General features: G+C 33.0%; 1 protein-coding gene across 6 annotated transcripts in view; it reads left to right on the top strand.

Annotated features, from left to right (window-relative positions):
- LOC109064798 (oxysterol-binding protein-related protein 8-like) overlaps positions 1 to 14698 on the top strand; it is a 63328-nt gene extending 48630 nt beyond the window's left edge. For 4 of the 6 annotated variants that reach the window (XM_042738035.1, XM_042738014.1, XM_042738019.1 and 1 more), the window contains 19 exons: positions 640 to 720; positions 854 to 955; positions 1813 to 2016; positions 3121 to 3205; positions 3288 to 3438; positions 4534 to 4759; positions 4998 to 5182; positions 6341 to 6422; positions 6507 to 6605; positions 6686 to 6782; positions 6884 to 6982; positions 8565 to 8662; positions 8857 to 8946; positions 9197 to 9333; positions 10486 to 10671; positions 10785 to 10941; positions 12101 to 12203; positions 12276 to 12381; positions 12470 to 14698. In XM_042738035.1, coding sequence (XP_042593969.1) covers positions 640 to 720; positions 854 to 955; positions 1813 to 2016; positions 3121 to 3205; positions 3288 to 3438; positions 4534 to 4759; positions 4998 to 5182; positions 6341 to 6422; positions 6507 to 6605; positions 6686 to 6782; positions 6884 to 6982; positions 8565 to 8662; positions 8857 to 8946; positions 9197 to 9333; positions 10486 to 10671; positions 10785 to 10941; positions 12101 to 12203; positions 12276 to 12381; positions 12470 to 12602 — 2421 coding nt within the window. In that variant the 3' untranslated portion in view covers positions 12603 to 14698. The remainder of the gene's footprint in view (positions 1 to 639; positions 721 to 853; positions 956 to 1812; positions 2017 to 3120; positions 3206 to 3287; positions 3439 to 4533; positions 4760 to 4997; positions 5183 to 6340; positions 6423 to 6506; positions 6606 to 6685; positions 6783 to 6883; positions 6983 to 8564; positions 8663 to 8856; positions 8947 to 9196; positions 9334 to 10485; positions 10672 to 10784; positions 10942 to 12100; positions 12204 to 12275; positions 12382 to 12469) is intronic. The other 2 variants (XM_042738024.1, XM_042738039.1) reach the window with 1 other exon arrangement.
- Positions 14699 to 24197: the final 9499 nt, after the last annotated feature.

Genomic DNA, 24197 nt, shown 5'->3' with positions numbered 1-24197 from the left:
TTTTATAGCTGAATATATCTGAAATAAGTTTTTTAAAATTAATATATATTATTAATAATGTTTAATATTTTATTTATTTTTTAATATGTATATAACTTTAGTTTATTTCAAGTAACAGATTTTTTAATGGTTTTAATTTTATTTTAACTGAGATAGATTTTTTTATTTTCATAAAGTTTTTAGTAATTTTTGTGTTGTCATTTTTATTAGTGTTTTTTATGTCTGCATTGTTTTTATTAATTTTTAATTTAGTTTTACTGAAACTAAAAAGAAATTGAGAAACTTAGTTTGAATTAATATTTAATGCTAATAATGTTTAACATTTTATTTCAGGTAAAGTTTAATTTATATATATATATATATATATATATATATATATATATAAAATACAATTTAATATTTGTACAATTGAAAATAACTTTTTTCTAATTTAATATTTTGAATACATTTATTTATTTGTTTACTTATTTATTTATTTAATTTATATTTATTTGTGTGTGTGTGTGTGTGTATGTGTAAATAATTTGTATATATGTATGGATTATGCCACATTAATTTAGGCCAGCCTAAGGCACAGCTCATAATATCATAATTTTCATCATGCGGTGTAAATTACTAACACTTATGTTGGTTTTGCAGTCGGAAACAAAGCTCTATAATGGCTCAGATAAGGACGTATCGGCGTCTGGAAACAAGCTTACTAAGAAAGAGTCACTCAAGGTACAGCCACACGCATTAATGACACACACCGATCAATACAGACTTTCAGTGCATTTTTTTATATATGCATATTGATTACTAATGAAAATAATGACTAATAATGTGATGTGGTTTTGCGTGCATGTCTATTCAGGTGCAAAAGAAGAACTACAGGGAAGAGAAGAAACGTGCCACTAAAGAGCTGCTGAGCACCATCACTGATCCGTCTGTCATCGTCATGGCCGACTGGCTCAAGGTTTGCCGTTCAAATGTGTTTATTCTTGTAGGCCATTTTCATACCGGGGTCTTTAGTGTGGATAAAGTACACTGTTCTGATTTCAGCAAATCATTTCGAACGAATGCAGACATCGTGATTAATATTCATGAACCCAGCAGCTCATTCATTCTTAGTGTGTTTTATATTGTTTTTAGTAGTAGTGGTGTATTAGTTTTTTTTTTTTACAGAAACACTGCATGATCAACAATATCTTAAGCATCACCAACAGTGCTAAGCTCAGTTAAAATGACAAATATGCTTTTATACATGATAACCAAGTTTTAGTTCTAATTACTAAAGTTAATGCTTGATTATCATATATTATAATGCTTGACTGACTGATGTTAAGAGTGTGCTTTCAGATATTTAAAAAGCTGTGCCATTTTACAAACATAAGCTTTACATATATAAAGTTTTATATACCTGTATACTGATATATAATAGTATATCAGTCTGGCGAGTAATAACTAATTCTATTGCCAAGGTGTGTGTAAAGAGTTGTTACATAACACCTTTTTTTATGGTGCAAAATCTTGTTTTAGTAATGCATATTATAATAAATGGTCTCATTCTTCATAGAATCTCTCACAATGCATCCACAGAAGACAGATACATTAAATTTTGGTAGTAAATCCAACAGGACAAAAGCATGATTAAAAAGCGAAGGGGAAACAACACATGCTAATAATCACAGTAATGCTTACATAGCTGATAGTATGTGAAAAAAAAGACCTGTAGGGTCAGGAGGAAAGGAGGTTAAATTGATCATCGCTTTGGACCACACAATCAAACGAGAAAACGTCCAGTGCTTTACGAGTCGGTTTTATCTCTTTCAGATCCGTGGCACGCTGAAGAGCTGGACCAAGCTGTGGTGTGTGCTGAAGCCAGGCGTCCTGCTCATCTATAAGACCAATAAGAACGGCCAGTGGGTCGGGACCGTCCTGCTCAACGCCTGTGAGCTCATCGAGAGACCCTCCAAGAAGGACGGCTTCTGCTTCAAGCTCTTCCACCCGCTCGAACAGTCCATCTGGGCCGTCAAGGTACATGAGAAAACTCAGCGGGAGCCGTTCGGATCAAGATGAACATTACTGGAGTTGCAAAATATATGCAAATATATACTAACAGAAACAAAATACTATGATATATATGTATATGTATATATATATATATATATATATATATGTTTATGAAAATATATATTGAATGTAATGTTCAAAAATATTATAGAGATATTAAACATTGAATATTTTAAAACACACTACCATTTGAGAAACGTTTAGGGTCTATAAGAAGTCTCTTCTACTCACCAAGGCTGCATTTTATTTGATCAAAAATACAGAAAAAACAGTAATATTGTGAAATTTTCTATGTTAATATATAGTAAACTGTAATTTATTTCTGTGATGTGCAGCTGTATTTTCAGCATCATTACTCCAGTCTTCAGTGTCACATGATCTTCAGAAATCATTCTAATATGATGATTTGCTGCTCAAGAAACATTTCTAAATTATTATCAATGTTGGCAGTTTTTTTTTTATTTTATTTTTTTTATTATTTTATTATTTTAGTTTTTTTTTTTTGGAAGCTGACTTTTTTTCAGGATTCTTTGGAAGGAATTTAATAGAAAATATAGAAGAATATATTTAAATATTAGTATTTTAATACTGAAAATCTTTTTACTGTTTTATTAAATGTTTAAAAAAAATTAAAATGTTTTTATTATAATAAAAATATTTAAAATGTTTAATATTTTTTTCGAAAACTTTTTTTTTTTTGTCAGGATTCTTTAAAAGGATTTAAAGAATTTAAGGGTTCAAAAGAAGAACTTTATTTGAATAATTATTGTTATTTGAATCTTAGGTAACATTACAAATGTCACTTTTGATCAATTTAATGCCTCCTCACTAAATAATAGTATTAAATTCGTCATTAAAACATATATTGAACAGTGTGTAGATTAAATTTAATATATATTTCAAACTATAAAACAATGTAAAAAAAAAATCAAATAAAACAATAAAATAAAAAAGAAAGAAAGTATGTACAATATAGGCTCTTTTTATATTCATATAATTTTTAATATTCCTTTATTAGTGTAAAAAGTTATTTGGATAGTAGATGAAGTGTGTATGTTTGTGTCTCAGGGTCCTAAAGGAGAAGCTGTGGGCTCCATCACTCAGCCGTTACCCAGCAGCCACCTGATCTTCAGAGCGGCTTCAGAATCAGACGGTGAGACACACACAGATTTACAGAACAGAGCTGTGTGTTACTGCACCATCAGTCTTAATAACACACTGCGTCGTGTGTGTAGGCCGCTGTTGGATGGACGCTCTTGAGCTGGCTCTGAAATGCTCGAGTTTGCTGAAGCGAACGATGATCCGAGAGGGCAGAGAGGAGACGACGCAGACCGCAGAGCACTCGCACATTAACTTCTACAGTCTGCTGAGGGCACACAACATGCAGTAAGACACGCACATTAACACACCCAGCTGTCATCTTACAGGCTCTTTCGATGAATATTTTATTCAGCGTTGATAAAAAGTGACACTTGCATATTCATTTTTAATGTCTGGTGTTCAATGCCGTGACATTTCCTTTAAATCTTAAGTGAGAGTTCAGTCTTGCTAATACAATAGTACTTTTTATTTTATGGCACATGACTAAGAACAGAAATGACTTCATTTAAATGCACATTTACAATTAAGTGCATTAATGTCCACTTTTTTTTTGGCGAAATTGTGTCCCGATATATATATATATATATATATATATATATATTATATATATCTCACAATATATATCTCACAATATATATATATATATATATATATATATATATATATATATATATATATATATATATAATTATTATTTTTTTCCATATGGATTTTAAAAATGTCTATCAATCCCTACTTTGGAAGTAAAAAAATTTTTACAAATATTTTATGTTTTATTTATATTACATTTTTATAATCATTTATATAAAAATAATATATTTAATTATTTATATAAATTGTCATTTATATAAAAATAATTTTAATATGGATTAAAATAATGTGAATGGGTGGCTTCAACAAAAGCATGTCCCATTAAAAATCTATCTCTTTATTTGGACTTTTTTTAAAAAATATTTATATTATATTTAAAATATTTATATATTATATATATTTATAAATTTTATATTTATATAAATATATTTATTTATAAATGTACAAAATATATAGATTTTTTTTAAGATTATAGATTTTTAATTATTTATGTACATTTATTTAAAATATATATTTTTTAATAGTTAATGATTAAAAATGAAGTTAACCAAACATCATAAACTCACTGCAACTAAATAAAAATAAATGAATTTATTATAATTTATTATTATAATTTATTTATAATAATAATATTCACTTTAAAAAACAATATGTCCACTTAAAAAAAACTGATTGTTTCACTCTGTGTGCATATATTGACTGAAACTGAAGTAGTTAAAGCACCACTAGTCACCGATTAATGCAAGTCCTGGGTTTGCATACTAACTGAGAGTTTGTGTGATCCGTCAGGTTTAACGACAGCGACCAGTTTAAGGATCCAGACCTGTACTCGGATAAATCAGACCGTGAGAACGAGCAGGAGCAGGAGGAGTGGGACAACGAGGTGATGGAGAAAAGTGAGGAGAGCGACAGCGACACGTCAGAGCGACAGGAAGACTCGTACCTCGACCTGGATCCCAACGAGGCACTGCGGGAAACGTCGTACATCGAGCAGAGCCACGAGGAGCTGGGAGAGGTGCGTGTGTGGATCCCTCATCTAAAAACATCGTAAATGATGGCATTATCATCATGAGTTATTGAGGTCCTCACAAGCGTTTGGCTGGAGTGGAGTGTTATTGACACACAGATGATAACACAATATTCAGACGGCTATTTTTACAGCAGACAGCTGGGAGATGAACAGTAAGTCTGTGGTGGATATGACACAATCTGTTCATTCAAGCTGTGTGTGTGTCTGTGTGTGTGTGTTTCAGGCAGGCGAAGAGTCTCAAACAGAAACGGTATCTGAGGAGAATAAATCTCTGATCTGGACTCTCCTGAAGCAGGTTCGGCCCGGCATGGACCTGTCCAAAGTCGTGCTGCCCACCTTCATCCTGGAGCCACGGTCCTTCCTGGACAAACTGTCCGATTATTACTATCACGCTGACTTCCTGTCCGAGTAAGATAACACACAGACACGTTGATGCTCAGATTATTCAGATGCTCCTTTATGTTCACAAATAACAAAAAAATCATCATTGAAATAAAGCTGAAATAATATATGAAATTTAGATGAAACTTAAATTTCCGAAAATTAGAACTGAAATAAATTAAAGTTGAAGTACTAGTTATTACTTTAACTGAAAATAAAAATAAAAAAATAATGCTAAATATGAATTATAAAATGGCATAAAAAGAAAATAATAAAAGAAAATCATAGAATTATTAAAGCTTAAACTAAAAATGAAAATATGACGATGAAAATATAAAAATAAAAGCTAACTACTATAATAGTATATAAATAATTAACAAAATGACATTGGAAAGGAGCATACATGGAATTGCTGTCTTTGTAGTGTTTCAAAACAGTCCCTTATAAGGGACCATAAAATGTGTTGAAAACATAATTGATTAAAAAAAAAAAAATTATAAAAATGTTTTTTTTTTTTTTTTTTTAGTAAATTTAATTTGATTTTGATATGAGTATTTTTTTTAATTTATTTAAATTCAATTATATATACATAATTTATTTTAAATTCATTTTAGCATAGTTATGGATTAAAAATGAAGTGGTAAAATCACTGTAACTAAATAATATTAAGTGAAATAATTACAGTTATTATTAATAATAATGATAATAAACAATAAACAAATCGTCAGCGTAAAGGCAAATCAAAATATCAAAATCAATGTTATTTTAGTATTATTGAAATACTATTATAGTTTTTGTAAATATTTTGAATTGGATTTTATTAATGTTTTCACACAAATCCTATTTAAAGTTTTTGTATTTTTTGTGTTTTTGTTATTTTAGTTTTCTCTTCTTTTTTTAAATATGTCTATATAATATTTATTAATTTTGATTTATTAGTATTAGTTTATTTAGCTTTAGTATTTTTAGTAACTTAAACCAAATTAAAATTAGAACATTTATTTATTTAATTAATTAATTTAATTAATTATTAATTTTTTCAAGTAAATAATTTTTTTAATGTGTTAAGTGTTATTAAGCAATAATAACTCTGGTATAAAAAAATAAAAATATACACAAAGACATCAAATCAGATTTTAGTTTGTGTTATTAAAGTAACTTTATCGTAATTGTTAATCTTATCAGAGCGGCGGTGGAGGAAAACGCTTATAACCGTATGAAGAAAGTGGTCAAATGGTACATTTCTGGATTCTACAAGAAGCCAAAGGTAAAGGCTCATTCACTAATAGACCTTCAGACATCTCGAATCTGTCATCTTCCGTCATATTTTCATCGTTTTTGTCACTGACAGGGTTTGAAGAAACCGTACAACCCCATTATTGGAGAAACATTTCGCTGTTTATGGATCCACTCCAAGACCAACAGCAAAACCTTCTACATCGCAGAGCAGGTGAAGCAGCAAAAGCCACTGTAACTCCACTTAGTTCCTACTGAGCTTCACACCAGCATAAAGTGTCTGTCCTCCTCCAGGTATCCCATCATCCTCCGGTTTCAGCCTTTTACGTCAGCAACAGGAAGGATGGCTTTTGTCTCAGCGGCAGCATCCTGGCCAAGTCCAAGTTTTACGGTAAGACAGAAGATGCGCTACGATAAATCACGTATAACACACACACACACACACACACACGAGCGCACGTCTTATTGCGAGTTTGTTTGCGTGTTTCTCAGGAAACTCTCTGTCGGCTATCTTGGACGGTGAAGCCAGGCTGTCGTTTCTGAACAGAGGAGAGGATTATGTGATGAACATGCCCTACGCACACTGCAAAGGTCTGTTTGCACACTCTCACACACACACACACACACACACACACACACACACACACACACAGTAGCGTCTAACGAACACTAGAACTCTACATATCTGAATACAGCCCTCATACTGCGCGACTAACACCCGTCCCCTGTGTTGTCTTCTGTAGGGACACATCTAGGTATGTTTACATGTGTAGTAACTCGTTTAGATATGTGTGCAGTATCCAATCTAGAGTTTTCATTTAGTTAGCATATGACAGTTTGGTAACACTTTTTTTTAAGTAACAATTAAAACATTATTGTATTATATAACACTTAACAGATGATTAACGAATGTACATTCAAATGTTGTAATTAAATGTATATGGATACATGTATTCATGTCTATATGTATGTGTGTATATATACATGTGTTTATTTATGTACTGTATTATTTATATTATCATATGTAATACAATTGTAAGTATATGTGTATATATTTTATAATATATGTGTAATATATGTTTTGTGTTTTCACCTTTATTTATATATATATATATATATATATATATATATATATATATATATATATATATATATATTATATATATTATATATATGTTAATATTTGTAATATATTTTTTAAATTAATTTGTATATTTATTAGTATATATTTATAATTTAATAATTGAATTATTATATTTGTAAACATTTATAATTTAATTCATATGTATACATACTGTATATGTTACAGTTCTAAATGTGTCTGTATATATATATATATATAATATATATATATATATATATATATATATATATATATATAATGTATATTATAAAACATATATATTATTAATAATTATTAATTATTTTATGACACATTTATTATTAAATTAATGAACGTTTAATCATATTACTATATATTTAAAATTTAATTATAATATAAATTAATTAATAATTATTAACAACATAAAAGAAACAAAACAATAACAATTAAGAAATCATTTAACAAAAACAAAGAAATTAACAAAACAAAATACATTATTCAATCAGTATAAACAAAACTTTAACAATAAACAGTTGTTAATGTATACATTAAATTAATGCTTTGTTATATTAATGTATAATTGTTATATATTATATTTTATTAATATTTAATTGTCATATATACTGTATATATTACTATTGTAAATATATTTTGTGTGTGTGTGTGCGTGTATATATAAATATATATATATATATATTATATATATATTATATAATATATATATATATATATATATATATATATATATATATATATATATATATATATATATATTATTTACCACACACACACACACACACATATATATATATATATATACACATTTACTATTATTGTAAGCTTGCTAATGTTTAATTGTTAATATAAAGTGTTACCAAAGACCCATCTCTTGGAGACTAAGGTCTAGCTTAGCAAGCGTTGTGTATTTCCGTCTGTCTGTCCAGTAATGTGATTTGTGAATGTACATCTAAAATAACTCATTACACACACATGCAGGTGTATTGACTGACACTCATAAACACCACTGACTCACGCAGACTGACACTCGTTCTGTGTCTGTGTCTCTCTCAGGGATCCTGTACGGGACGATGACTCTGGAGCTGGGCGGTCAGGTGTCCATCGCCTGTGAGAAGACGGGCTACAGCGCTCAACTGGAGTTCAGACTCAAGGTGTGTGTGTTTATACGCTCGTGTCTGGGCGTTTGTAAGCTTTTGTGACATTTAGAAGAACAGTGGGGCGCAGAGGGAAAGGCCACACACATCAGATCCGTATCAAACCAAATGCCACACCGATAACGGCACAAAAGAACGATGCTTCCTGTGACTCTTTTCAATGGCATGACTGATATTTCCCTGTCCATCAGCCGTTCCTCGGCAGCAGTGACATCGTGAATCAGATCAGCGGGAAGATCAAGCTCGGGAAGGAGGTGCTGGCGACACTTGAGGGGCACTGGGTGAGTATAACAGACCGTCTGCACATAAAAAAATCACAAGATATCAGCTGTAAAGGTTACATAGAAATCTGAAAATGTGTTTGGTCACTTTGCATGTCTGTCAAACTAAGTGGGCGGGTCTTAGTTGGAATACTGACAATTCTGTCTAATGATTTTAGCATGTCTAAATGTGTTTAAACCTGAAACTAAGGCTTCTCAGATGTCTTTTATAGGTCATATGTCATCGTGTGTGTGTGTGTGTGTTTTACAGGACAGTGAAGTCTTCATCAACGATAAGAAGACGGGTGAGATGGAGACGTTCTGGAACCCGACGCCGGAGCTGAGGCAGAACCGTCTGATCCGCTGCACCGTCCCTCCTGAAGAACAGAGCGAGTTTGAGTCCGAGAGGTAACGCTGCTCGTCACATTATTAGGACCCTGTGCAGAAAATGCCAAATGTCATGAGAATTTGACCATTTGTGATGAATTAATCAAAAGTAGGGCTGTATAATTAACCAAATTGTGGAATGGACTAGTGTCTGTGAATATAAATCCACAAAAAGACTATTAAACTGCAAAAATACTACTACTATTACTACTAAAAATAATAATGAAATTATTCAAACTTACATTTTAAATAATATAACAATTTTTCATCCATGTTTTAATTCTAAAAGTGAAAGGAAATTAAAGGAATTCTTAATTTTTTTCTTTGTTCATGGTTTCATGCATTCATTCGTTTACTACAGTTTTTATTTCGTTTGTGTTAAATCATAAAACCAGACGAAAAAAAATCAAACAGACAACACAGAATTTCTGAAAACATTTCATAGGGCCCTGTTATTATAAAGTTTTAATACATTATTAAATTGTTGCAGCTTTATGAATTCATTTGATTAGACATGATTTTGAATATTAACATTTTATTAAACCAATATAGAAAAATAAAAAGGAAAGCACAGAATCTGCAAAACAATTAAATTCATTAGACATGCTTTTTGAACACTAAAGATTCATTTAACCATTAAAAAGGAATCTAGAAATATTATATTTTTTTTTACCAATTATATTTAAAAATGGAATTAAAAAAAAAACAATTTAATAATATATATATATATATATATATATATATATGTATATATGTATATTAAAAAAAATATATTTGAAATGTAATCCAAAAACTTTAAACCATTAAAAAATCAAAATCCTCAAAATTATTTTAATGTTTTTAAATTATTAATCCTCTAATTATTGTTTTAAATTAATAAATGTATTATTATATTATTAAATTAAAAATGGAATCCAGAAAAAATAAAACAGAAAAAAAAACGGAATCGTGAAAATGTATTTTATGTTTAAGAAAAAAAATATTTTAAATCAAATGCAGAAAAAAAATCTAGAAAATTTTAAACAGAATTTGAAAAAAAAAGAAAAAAAAAACAAAAAAAAAATAATGCATTTAATAGGCCTCTGCGTGCTCACTAACACTCAGTAACATGAGAAATAGTCCCTAAATAGGAAAACGAACACATTTTCATTAGTCTTTCTCTGTCATCTTCAGGCTGTGGCAGCATGTGACACGAGCCATCAATAACAAGGACCAGACGGAGGCGACCAATGAGAAGTTCATCCTGGAGGAGGTCCAGAGGAAAGCGGCACGCGAGCGCAAGGCCAAGTGTGAGGAGTGGACGCCCGCTCTGTTCGAGCAGGACCCGGTCACCGGAGAGTGGCATTACCGCTACGCAGAGTAAGTCACACCTGCCTGCTCGTCTCATAACAGCTGCTGCCCCCTGCTGGACAGGAAGTGCATTGTAGCATGTCCCGTTTACTGAGAGGACGGTGTGTTTCTCTGTGTCCTAGCACTCGTCCGTGGGATCCGCTCAACGATCTGATTCAGTTCGAGAAAGACGGCTTTATTCAGACCAAAGTGCGCCACAGGACGCCTATGGTACGTTCAGCCAGTGTAGTTAGTCTCAGTACCCAGCAGGGCCCCCGGAGGGACAATTACCTGAGCCAGGTACGTCCTTCTGTCCCCACCCCTCCCTCGTTCTACCCACAATCCCCCTCTCTGCTTCCATCTCATCACCGTCTGCGCTCTCTGTCCATTCTTCAAACAACCAATCACCATTCTGCAAAGCAACCAATCATCTGCTGCCTGACATGGTCACATGACCGTTCTGCCTCATTTTCAGCTTTTGTTTTTTTTTTTTTTTTTTTTTGTGCTCTTTGGCATTTGCAAGTGACTCACATGCATGCCTGTGTGCTTTTTGTTAGTATTTGTTTGTTTTTTTAGTTGCATCAAGGATGAGTCTTTGCAGCACGGGTCCAAAATTAACATTGGTTTGTGAATCTTGGGATATTGCATTTAAAAAGCTTTATGAAAAAAAAAAAAATGTGCACATTAAATCTTGAACACATTGGATGGAATGTCTATTTACAACATTTTTTGTGATATTCCAAAAGATGTAAATAAATAAATAGTGTAACATTAAATAAAAAAATATTAGAAATTAAATTTGCATTTAAATAACAAATGTAAAAATAAATTATAAAATCAAATTTGCATTTATATATATAATAAATGTAGTAAATAATAAATTAAATTTTCATTTAAATGAAAAATAAATGTTGTAATAAATAAAAAAATGATTATACATTTTGTGAATTACAAAAGATTAAAATAAACAATACATGTAACAATAAATAAATAAAAATATTATAAATTAAATTGCCATTTAAAAAATAAATAATAATAAAAATATTTGAATATTTAAATATGAATTTTTAAAATGATTATAAATTTAATTATAATAATAAAATAAATAATAATAAATATAATAATAACAAATAATTAGAAATTAAATTTGCAACTTAGATGAAAACATAGCTAATGACACAAATAGACAAGAGGAAAAACTGCTTATTAATTCCATTGTTGTATGGATAATAGCATCTTTTTAATGCTTCATGGCCAGTATTTTAGTATTCATGGCTGGTAAAACTTTTTCCTTCCTCACTTGCCATGGGCAGATGTGGAAAAAAGTTCATTTTGGACCCTGTTTGAAGCCTTTCAAAAATAAGTGAGAATCACATACACAATTCAGACGGTCTTAACCATAGCATAAAGACTGAAAGATGTGAATGTCCCGCTCTTGTCGGCGTGTGTGTTCGATCAGGTGACGGGACCAAAGCGGAAACATAAGAGTGACAAACCTAAAAGTCCCGAGAGTGGCTGTTCGTCTCCGGAGCCGGACCACCAGGACTCTTCAGGCAGCGAGAGTACGTCAAACACATAAACACACACAAACACGCTAGTAACACTCCACACACTCATTGTGATCTTTGATTCAGGGCACAAGAGCAAACACAGCAGCCGCCTCAGGAAGAAGGGAACAGATCTGAGTGAAATCCAAAGTGCCATTGAGTCGATCAGAAAAACCCAGGAAGACATCAACAGGTGAAACGGCTTCTCACCTCCTGCTTTATTAAGAAATGCTTGAAAAACGAGAATGTTAACTTTGGTTTGTCTCATAACGGGCGTCTAGGAGCGTCAACGCTTTGAGGAGTCGAGTGGCGAGTCAGTCAGCAACAGAAAGTTCGTTCCTCACACACAGAGATGTGGCCATCATCCTCTTCCTCATCTTCCTCCAGGTCCTTCTCAACTTCATCTTTAAGTAACGGTCGAGAATGACCAAGAAACCTCACTCCATCCCTTCAGCACTCCATCCTTTAGTCCGTATCGCCTCGCGCCACATTCGGTTTTCCTTTAGTTTTTTATGAATTTGTGTTGCGATCGCTGCAAAGGGACGGCCAATGTCGGGTTGAAGTGCATTGTGGGATGTTTTAGAAATGACTGTTTACTTTATTCTTCAAAACGAGGAAATCTCATCAGCCTCTTAACCATTTAAACCATTGCTTTAATTTATTTTATTATTTTTTTCCCCTTGATTAGCGCCCCCTGCTGTAGCGGAGGACATCAGTTGATTTACAAGCTAAATATGATAAAATCAAGGTCATTTTTTCCCCTAAAATAGGGGATATATATATATATATATATATATATATATATATATATATATATATATATATATAGTTTAACAAAAGTCATATTCTACACATTCGGTTTCTATTCATTTAGTTTTTTATGAATTTGTGTTGAGATTGCTGCGAAAGCATGGAAAATTTTGTGCTGAAGTGCATTGTGGGATGTTTTAGAAATGACTAGGAAAACGAGGAAATCTCATCAGCCCCTTAACCATTTGAACCATTGGTTTAATTTATTGTAATAGTATTTTTACCCTCCATCAGCGCCCTCTGCTGTAGTGGAGGACGTCAGTCCATAAATAAAATAAATGGGTGAATATTATAATTTCTAGGTCACCCCCCCACCCCAAAAAAACCCTCCTATTGTACATATATTGTGCATTGTGATATAATTTTTATGACAAAAAAGCACATTCCAACCCAGATTCTCATGACTAACATGCAAAAAAAAGTCATTCTCATAACTCTTATCCCAAAAAAAAAGAAGATATTTTATTATTATTTGTATGTAATGGTATTCATTGCAATGCGTGATTTAAATACAATTTCACCAACACGTTATAGTTATGAAAATTTGGAAATGTTATGAAAATTGTCCTACAGCAAAAAAATATATATATATAAATATATTTTAATTTTCTCTGGGACTTTTTTTTTTTTTCCCGTGTTTTTTTTTTTTTTAAGATTCACTCGCATATAAAACTTAAAAGGGTTAAATATTGCCGATGTTACTGGCATTTTATGACTATTTTATTAAAACGAATGAAGGATGTTGTGAGCTGAGGTCAAATTTTGTATTATTTAAAACCGTTCCGGGAACAATTTCACTTTAAATCTTAATTTTAACAGCACAGTATGTGGATCCTGCATTTCAGACCTTCCTAAATCGTGTTTGAAGGTAATAATGTTTAATTTATTTGAACGATGCCGAAGCGTGTACAGTATAGCGAGCGTCACATTTAATATAACTCTGAGGAAACCGTAGATCTAGGCGTAGTAAACCTGTAGCAGGAAATACTGTTTCGTACGTTTGTAGTTCCACTGTTACATCAGAATAGATGTACGATTAACAAGCCAAACAGTCTGCGAGTAGATTAGAGTGTAAACGTCACATCTGTATATAGTATAGAACTGACTTCCTTTTGTACTTCTAGAGAAACGCCGTGACCCATAGCCCACGTGTCTTTGTTCTGCGAGTGTTCGTTGGCTTGCACAGCGTCCAATCAGATGTTTGACTGTGCTCACGCCGACAATAACTACTTTAAAAACTACGTGCCTTTACAAGCGGGTCTTGCAGCTGGAGTTAGAGTGAGTTTGAGCCTGACTGTTGAATTCCTACCGTGGTTTGTCTTTCTGTCTCACTTCGAGTGACTGTGCCATATTCGGACGTTTGCGGCTCGGTGTTTTAGATTCATCCCAGAGCTCAACGCTGCCATAGATCTGCGTGTCTTTAGCCATGCGTCTGCCACTGAACCAGGGATCAAGCTCCACGTGCATCACATTCAGTGTTCGTCTTCATGCTTCTAGCACGTGTTCTTTCTTTTTTTGCCCCGTGTCTCTTTTTAAAGCGTTTTTACTCCAGCTGATCCATGTTGGTTTTGTTTTTGCTCTGGATTATTTCCTGCAGCTGTCTCTATGTACAGATGATACTTTATTTGTAATACAGAAATAACTTCCTGTAAGTTTATTGTCTCCTGTGACATATCACCAAATAAATGAAAAAGACCGAACTCCTGCTTCTCGTTTCTTTGCACATGTCTGTATTGAGTTAAGTTTTTGTGTGAAGGTTATTATAGCAGTGATGTTTTAATTTAGTTTATTTATTTTCATTTTATTTTTAATCAATTTGAACTATTTTTTTGTTTATTTCCATTTCTGTGTATTTCCTTTTTTTATTTTTGTTTCTATTTTATTTATTTTACTTTTTATTGTATTTATATTTTATTGTTATTTTTAAGGTTATTATAGCAGTGATGTTTTAATTTATTTAAAAAAAAAATGTTCATTTTATTTTTAATCAATTTAAACCTTTTTTTTTCCATTTCAGTGTATTTTCTTTTTTATTTTAGTTTCTATTTTATTCATTTTACTTTTTATTGTATTTATATTTTATTGTTATTTTTCATTCTCATAGTTTATTTTCCGAATATTATTTTATTTAGTTTGTTTTTCATTTTACTTTGATACTTTTTTATTTTAATTTTATTTATTTCATAGTTGATGTGCTAGTATAATTTAAACATTTATTAATATTAAAATTGTGTTAAATATCAAAGCACAGTCTAATTATTGAGTTATTGAGTTTGGTTGTAAAGCTTTGAGTTAAAATTAATTTGTATCCCTTTTAAGTTACAGAGCCATAAAACTATTTGAATAATATATTTTGTATTATATCTGTATGTATATACATACATATATATGTATGTATATATGGCCGTTTAAAGTTAGCATGACATGAAAATATTTTAATCGTTATTTTTATTTTTGTTTTTTAACTAAACTTTCATTAATGATACTGTTTTATATGTTAGATTATTTTCCTGTAACCAGCAGAGGGCGCTCATACACTTTAATTCAACTCCTTTAGCATTACGAAAACGTTTAAATTGCTTACACCAAATAACAGTAGTGGAGTAAATAAGTACAATTTACAATTTAAAAAAAAACAAATATATTAAAACTATTAAAATCTTAATATTTTGGTCGATGAAGTCAGATTTAGTTGTTTTTGGCATGTTAGTAGGTTGACCTGATTGCATGCAGCCTGCTGTAGTTAAACGGTTAAACAGCACTAGTCTGGTTTTATTTGCACTGGCTGTTGGTGGAGTCTTGTTTGGAGCCGTCAGCAGATGCATGCTGGGACAGCAGCTTCCGGAGCAGCGGTGGGCCTGCCGTCGGGGTGACGTCACAAACCTGGTGAGTTCACATGCACGCGCGCGTGTCCTCTGGATCGCTAGTGCACGAGATTGTGTCTCACCATCTGCACATCTGGGCAGCTCCAGAAGTACCCAGAGCATCAAGACATCATGATTAAAGAAGACCGCAGTACTGTTGTTTTGTAGTAGCCTTTGCATTACAAGTTCATCATAATTAGATTTTAAGTACATTGACATTTTAAAGTCCTTTACAATAAATAACCATGATAAACACCAGCTTATACACTGAAGCTATGGTGCTCTTGTTGCTGTAGTTGCAGTGTAATTTTAGTATTATTTATTATAGTCTCGGGAGATATTTTGAATTCAATTTTACTTTTCGATTTTGTGTTTTCACTTTAATTTTGGATAAAGTTTTAGTGTTGAGTGTGTTTGTCAATAAAAAAAAAAAAAAATAGTCTAGTTTTTAAGAAGTTTTAGCCCCTTTATGACTTATTTCCGCCACAGGATAAAAAAAAAAAGATAAAAGAGGTAGCAATTCTTAATAGAAATGTCCAGATAGTGAAATAAAAACTCAAAATTACGGAGAAAAAACAAACAGAATTTGTGAAATGTTACATATATAAATGTGTGTGTGTGTGTGTGTGTGTGTTATCAAATCTATTAATCACATCCAAAATAAAAGTTTGTTTACATAATATATACAGTATATATTTCTATGTATAAATGCTTGTTTCTTAAGGCCTACATGCATATATATTATGTAAACACACACTTTTATTTTGGATGTGATTAATGTGACAGCATATATATATATATGGTTGATGTTTCTTACAAGTCCAATTAAATAAAAAAGTCTCTATAGATGTATTGTTTTTCTTTATTAAATATATTAAAATGTATGCAATTATTTGTTTAGTATTAACAAAGAGGTTTGTTTGAATCATTAATGAATCATTAAATTGAGCAATATTCTGCTTGTTTTAGCAAACAGCTCTTTGTTGTAGGCCTATTTACAGTTTTTGAGTGAAACTGTGGTTAACATGGCCAATTTTTGTAATTTGACTCATGAATAATCAAAAGAATGATTAGTGGGTTAGAAATGTTCTGAGCTGTAAGTGTTGCTCATCTAGTGGCCTTTTCTAAACGAGCAGAGAGTGAATCATGTTCAGTGTTTACACAAGGACAGTTGAAGAGGGTCCAGGTTTAGAGCTGAATGCTGAACGATGCTGGTGTTTTCTGTGAAAACCAGGGAGGTGATCTACAAGGTTATTTGGCCACCTTTGAAGTGCGATTTGAAGTTTGAAGGGTATTAAAGCCTTGCTAGGTGGTTGCTATGGTGATCTGAGTGGTTGCTAGGGTGTTGTTAGGTGGATACAGCAGTTGCTCAGAACCGGCTATGATTGTGGCTTGATGCAAAAGCACTGTGTTTGCTTTATCAGGCTGACAGAAATATGAAGAAGAAGAGCACTGAATGCAGATTCCTCAGAGCTGAAAGTCTTTACTCCGTTATTAACAACGAGGTGAGAGACTCTCATCTCTGGATCTTTTGCTTTAGTCGAATAAGTGGGTTTCCTTCAGGTCCGTATTCGGAGCGCTCGCCTCATTGTCCTCGGATGCCAGCGTTGCTAAGATACCGTCTCCGCCAGCATCCCGAGACGCTTTGTCTGATGCTGCAGGATGCACAGAGACTTGAAGAGCTGCTGAGAGCGATGCAGCCGCGTTATTATGTAATCACCTCATCACACACGCAGCTCCTGTGCTTTACATAACATGAGCAATTGGATGTATATTTATTTGGAATACAAAAAGGTTTCATCTGATAATCTCATTTGGGTTTCAAATAAAACCAGACATTTTATGCATATAAGCATCTCGTTGCTCTTTCAGATCTGATCATTGCACCCGATAGGGAGGGATTCTCCAACACCTCTTAAAGCTGTTATATAATCACTAACCATAACCACACACAAACTACATCCTCTCACATGCTCTCACCAGCACAAAACACTTTGCTTCACACACTTTTGCTTTTTATTTGAGATATTTCCCGTCCTTTTGATGCATGATGCATGTTATTGCACCGTTGATCTTTCAGATCAAAATTATGCTTAAAAAAAAAAACCTGTTGTACACAATCTGCTACATGCCTTCTGATTGATAGTTTAGACTTATTTAGCAAGTAAAAGGGCTTTTAGTGTTAACAACGTCCGCCTTCAGCTCGTGCTTTACTTGTCTTTTTGCGGTCAAATCTTATTTATATAAAGTGAACATAAGAATATTGTTATTCTATTTCCTAGATGAACACTTACTGGACTGAAGCAGCTCAGCTTTACTTGATTCTCCATCAATCATTTTGTCATCAGGTTATTTAGAGGAGCGTTTGTTTCCAGAAGCTTTACTTTCACTGTTGATCTTCACAAGCCTCCAGAACATCTCAAATCTTTTGGAGAACATTTATTTGTTCATCTCTCAATCACCATTGCATTGCATTATATGTTTGGATCAATTAAATCTCACCTTAATAAGACATATTATTGGAGATATAAAGTGACGACTGATATTTATTGCATTTTATGAAATGATCTACTATACTGTTAATAAAGATCTCATTGATTTACAATACATGCATCAGAATTCCATCACGTTTTGGCCATATGAATTTCAGCATCTGTACCAAATTACATGTTTTTGCTCAGTTTGAGTCTTTTTTCCCCTCCATATTCTGATAGCCATAAAAGCCTGTAAGTGCTCAACAAAAACACATATGCATTTTTTATATATATGTATATTTAAATTTGTATTATTTATATATTCAATAAGATGTTCCATTCAAAAAAAAAAAAAATTCTGACTATCACTTCATATGTCAGCCTTCATAGGGTTAATTGCACTATTATCACTGTTTTTCTAGCTATTTGTGATCAGAACAAACCTGCTGACATTTCTCTCAATCTGCACCGATAGAGGTTCAGGTCATCAAGTTTGTGCTTTTCTGTTTCTTTTCATTTATCTGACACTGAACGCACTTTAGCAGGTGGATCCTCCCACACACACACACCTCTTAAAAAACCAGGAATGGCTCCAGCCGTCCTAAAGCGGGTGACGGCGAGCTCTGCAGCGTTTGTGCTGTCCTCAGCAGAGCTTTTATCCTCGCTGGAATCGCAGCAGATAAAAGAAGTGCTGTGGCCGAGCTCTCTTTCAGCTCTGGGATTTAAACAGCATTAGCACAGACGTCTGACACAATAGCGCGCGTCTGACCGCCACGCAATGTGTGCACGGACGCATCTGCTTCAGCCCCTGACTATCAAACATACTCGTGCTGAGTGCTTTCACAGCGCTGGGCTCTTGTGATGGTTATAAATAGCAGATGAGTTGCTAAATGAGGTCATTATTAGCTGTGCTTTCGTACTCTTTACGGTCCAGGTTGAATCGAGCAGGATGTGGTTCCTTCGTCCATTTGCTCCATTTAATAGTGTTTATGTGAAGCACTTTTGATGCAGTCATCCTGAGTCAGGCCTGTCAGCCTCGTGTCATTTCCAGCGTTTTACTAAATTGCTCTAAAATCCTCATTGCCTCATGACGGCAAGTTTTACATGGGCGAGCGTGTTCACATTTATATTTCAACATGACGAAAATTTACTCAAGTCTTCTTTTGGATCCAAAAATGTCAAATGATTATGCTTTCCTGGTCTTGTGGATCAGTTGTGAATCTCTCTCTCTCTTTGAGTTGCATGCTGGGCTTCATTGTGACCGAACGAGTGTTTGTGAACTTGTGAGCCTGGTTTGTTCATTTCTCTGCTGGACCGTCGGCTCTTCAGTCGAAGGAGAGCTAAGCATTCTCCTGTGTCACTTCACATTCGTCTCTCCCCCGCCTTTTGCTTAGGAATAGAGAGAGAGTGGGTGAGCCAGAAAGACACAAAGAAATAAAGAGAGAAGAAACAGGTTCTGGCTGGCAAGAGAGAGAGCGAATCTCCAGCTCGGATCATGAAACGCACAATATTGCACATTCTGCCCACCTAAAACAAAAAAGAAACTCTGAATGTGAATGCATCTATTCTTCAGTGTGTTCGAGCTCTTACGGCCTGTTGATTCAGTCAAGAGCAAATCTTGCTTGTTCTGTTGTATTTAGTTGGTGTCTTTGAATTCATATATGCTAGTGTACTCTATTTTTTAACATTTGATATTAGACCTAGGTAAGCCATTCATAGTCTAATTTTGTTTATTTTGTTTTAGTTCATAAACAACTAGGCTTAATAGTACAATCAACCTAAATATGTTTTTCATTCACAATAAACAAAACTAAAATTTGACTTTAGGAACTTACGTTTTAGCTCCGTTAATAATCAAATCATCCGAATATTAAACTGCTTTGCGACCTGTTCATTGACCGGTTCTCGGTTTCAATGAAAATCTATTCAGCGACTCACTCCGAACTGATCACTGAATCAGTGAGTTGTTGACTCGATACGCGAATGAATCGCTCAGTGCATTGTTTGAATCGATCGAACAGGTTCGTCGAAAATAATCGGCTTATAAAAATGATTTGTTCGCGAATCGGACATCGCGTTACGCGCAAATTCTTCAGTATAAAAATGAGGAAACGATTCATTTGTTAATTTCGCTAATTTTCTTGCAATTGTATAGCCAATATGCTCGCTCCTTCTATTCTAAATACCCATCAATACCTCAGATTTAGTTCACCGTACAGTACAGTCAACCTATATGATTTATATTTACAATACTAAAATTTGATATTAGTAACTCATTTTAGCTCCATCAGTCAAATCTTCCGAATAATCAAGTGTTTTGCGTCGTGTTTCTGCCGATTCTCGGCTAATTTTCAATCAGACCAAATCAATTCAGTGACTCACTCCGAATGGATCACTGAATCAGTAAGTTGTTGACTCGACTACAGCTGCGGATCAGTCAAATTCGCTAATAAAAATTGTGTGAACCGATCCAGAAAAGATTCGGCTCATAAGTTTTTTATTGTTTTTTTTTACCAGATAAGTAAGACATTCATAGGTTAATTTCGTTTATTCTCTTGCACTTTTATATCCTATGCTCCTTCCTCCTTCTCAAAATAATTCATCAGCCATATATTTTTGTTCACAAACAGCTTACAGTACAGTCGACCTAAATGTTATTCATTTACAAATAAACAATACAAAAAATTGACGTTAGTGACTCAGTTTAGCTCCATCAGTCAAATGGTCCTATAATATTCAAGCTCTTTGTGTCGTGTTTCGGATCAGTCCAATTCGCGAATGAATCGATCGAACAGGTTTGTCGAAAAGAATCGGCTCATAAGAATGATTCGCTCACGAGTTACGGAGTCGCCAGTTCTTCAGGTGAAAATAACGAGGAAACGATTTTTCAAAAAATTTAAAAAGCCGTTTTTGTAAACCGTAAAAAGTAAATTGAAGAGTAGTAAAGTAAAAGCATCCCAAAATGAAAAATAGGCCTACTCAAAATCACATCATCTTCGAAACCTAAAACTTCACCCAAGCAGACATAGGCTATTAATAAATAGCTTGTTTTAAGATGTTTTTTTGTTTACTTGTTTGAAAAGAATCTGGTATGTTTGTGTTGCCACTTGACGTCTAACCTAAAAACTAGTTTCTGAAACAAAACCAGCTGAGATTTATTGATTCATGATATTCTTCACAAGCCATCCAAGTGCACTGTTACATTAACATGCTGTGCAGAAAACAACTATTTGTCCATTTATAGCACGTAACACACTAGTCCATAATTAACACCACTGAAATGTGTTGATTTATGTGGCATATGGACTTTGCAGACTCTGGGCTAAATGTATTATTCATGGCAAACAGAAAAGACTGTGGTGTAAAGCACTCTTTGAATGGTGATGCAGGGCTGAAACTGCTCTATCATGCTGATGCTGACAGCTATTTTGAGGCCAGTCTTCATGAGAGAACCCTTTATACGGCTGCTGAGCTGCTTCATCAAACAGATCTGTGTTTGTTAAGCGTTTTTAGACGTATATAGAGGAAGGAAGTCAATAAGTGTGCATAGGAGGTCAGTTTCTGTGGTGTGGTAGACCCGACTCCTACCTGCAGCCGGAGCGAGAAGTGTGTGAGAGTGCAAAAACCCCCACCCGAGCCCTCATCTGTGCTGCACCCACACCACTCTTCTGCTCCATGCAGCCCACACTGAACTCCACCTGCAAAAACTATCAGCCAGCGTCTGTTTACCGGACACTGAACTTCACCTCTCCACTTCAGAAATCAAGGTTTGGCTAGTTAGCATGAACCAATTAGCCCCTGCGAAAGCCGATGTCATAGCTATACCATCAGACCGCAAAATGTATAATAAAATCTATTTTTATTCCAAGCAACATACTGAAATATTTCATTCTCTGTTTTATTTTTATTTTATTTGTTGTTTTGATTTATTTTACCAATTGAAAGCTCATTATTTATATTTATTTTAATTTATTTTATAGCACTTGAATGCCATTTGTTATTTTATTTATTTTATTTTTTATTTAAATGTATTATTTTAATATTATGGTCTAGCGAATTCCCTTGTGTGTTCTCAGGTAACTTGCTTTAATGCTCATTATTTATATTTTTAATTTATTTGTTGTTTTATTTTATTTGTTATATATATATTTTTTTAATTTGTTACTCTATTTTTCTATTTTATTTTAATTTAATTTATATTTAATTATTTTATTTGTTGCGTTAATTTATTTTAGCACTTGAAATATTTATTTTTATTTTATTTAAATTTATTATAGCATTTGAATGCTTATTATATATATTTATTTTATTTTATTTTATTATAGCACCTGAATGCTCATTTACTTTGCTTTAATTTACTTTAGGCTGGTCCAACTAATGCCTATGTGTGTTCTGAGGTAACTTATTCTTTAACGCTCATTATTTTGTTTTATGTTTTTTATTTTAATTTTTTTAAAGGCTGATCCAACAAATGCCCATGTTTGCGTGCTCCTGTCACTAAAGAAACCCTTGCCCTCTTTGTATTTTTTACAGCACATCCACAGTAGACAAGATGCTGCTCTGTGTGTTATATTTTGGTTGTACATCCAAAGCGAGAAATACAGAAAATGCATTTGACATGCAAAAGGTTTGATATCTCAAAATAACAATATTTTAGCTTCACTGATTGGCTCTCATGAGCTCCTGTGACAGTGATGTCATATTTCCTAATCTCGGCCAGGCGTGTTGCTATGGGGACGGTGCAGTACCACTCCGCCAGTCCTCCAAATGCTCTAAGATTATCCCATCATCCCGTCTGGCGGGGGAATCCTGTTCACACTCTAGCTCTTCTTCAGAGGGCGGTCGACATTTGAACACATGCCATCTTCCTCATTCTGCTTCTTTGCAGACGTGCAGATACACAAAGGTGTGATGTTTCCACACCTCCCACCTGAGGTGCATTAAAATCCCCTGGAAATGTTTGAGGAGGGGGTGTTTTTGCAGTGGGCGCTCGGTGAATGTCCTGCACCGCTGCATGGATTATGTTGCACTGAGGACCGTGTAACATCTGTATATTTTTATTATTATTATTATTATCAGCCCTTGGTATGTGTATTGTGCTGTGATGTTTTTTTGGATTTGTTCCTTATTTGTCTCTGTACCTTGGGTGTTGGAAAGGCACTATTTAAATAAAAATTATTATTATTATTATTACTGACAAATCAAACACAAGGCTTCTTCTGAGTCGGTTGTATTTTATTTGTTATTTTATAAAACTCTTTTTATAAAATATTATACACACACAAAAATCAAAAATTCTCTCAAAAAAAAAAAAATTCAAAATTTTTATTATATTACACCACTATTATAATAAATGATAAAAAAAACATTGTTAAAATTTCTGAAGAAAACATTACAGTGCTGTGGTTTGAATTAGTTTTATTTTTTTCTATTTTAAGTATTTTTTTTAGTTTTAGTATTTTTTTTTTCATTTGTATTATTTTTTTGATTTAAGTACAGTATGTTTTTACAGTTTTTGTTCATGTTTATTTCAGTAGTTTTATTTATTTTAGTACATCGTTAAAGTATGAAAATTATATTTTTTGGCAACTACCTAAAATAAAATAATTATGTACATAAAAATTATTTAAAAAATGTGTTATTGTTTTTATATTTTATTCATGCTTTATTCATATTTTATTAACTTTAAGTAACAGCATTTTTAAGTAACCTGAAGTATAAGCCTTCGCAAACAGTACTAATTAGATCTAAATCATGAAGGCCTGTTTTGCTCACACTGATCAGGTGTTTTGCACCTGTATGTCTATGAACTGTGTGTTTGGGTGAACACCTCACAGTTACAGTGTGAGTGTGTTACACAG

This window comes from Cyprinus carpio, chromosome A4, assembly GCF_018340385.1.
Source record: "Cyprinus carpio isolate SPL01 chromosome A4, ASM1834038v1, whole genome shotgun sequence".
Taxonomy (NCBI): Eukaryota; Metazoa; Chordata; class Actinopteri; order Cypriniformes; family Cyprinidae; genus Cyprinus; species Cyprinus carpio.
This window is presented reverse-complemented; position numbering and strand designations above follow the sequence as displayed.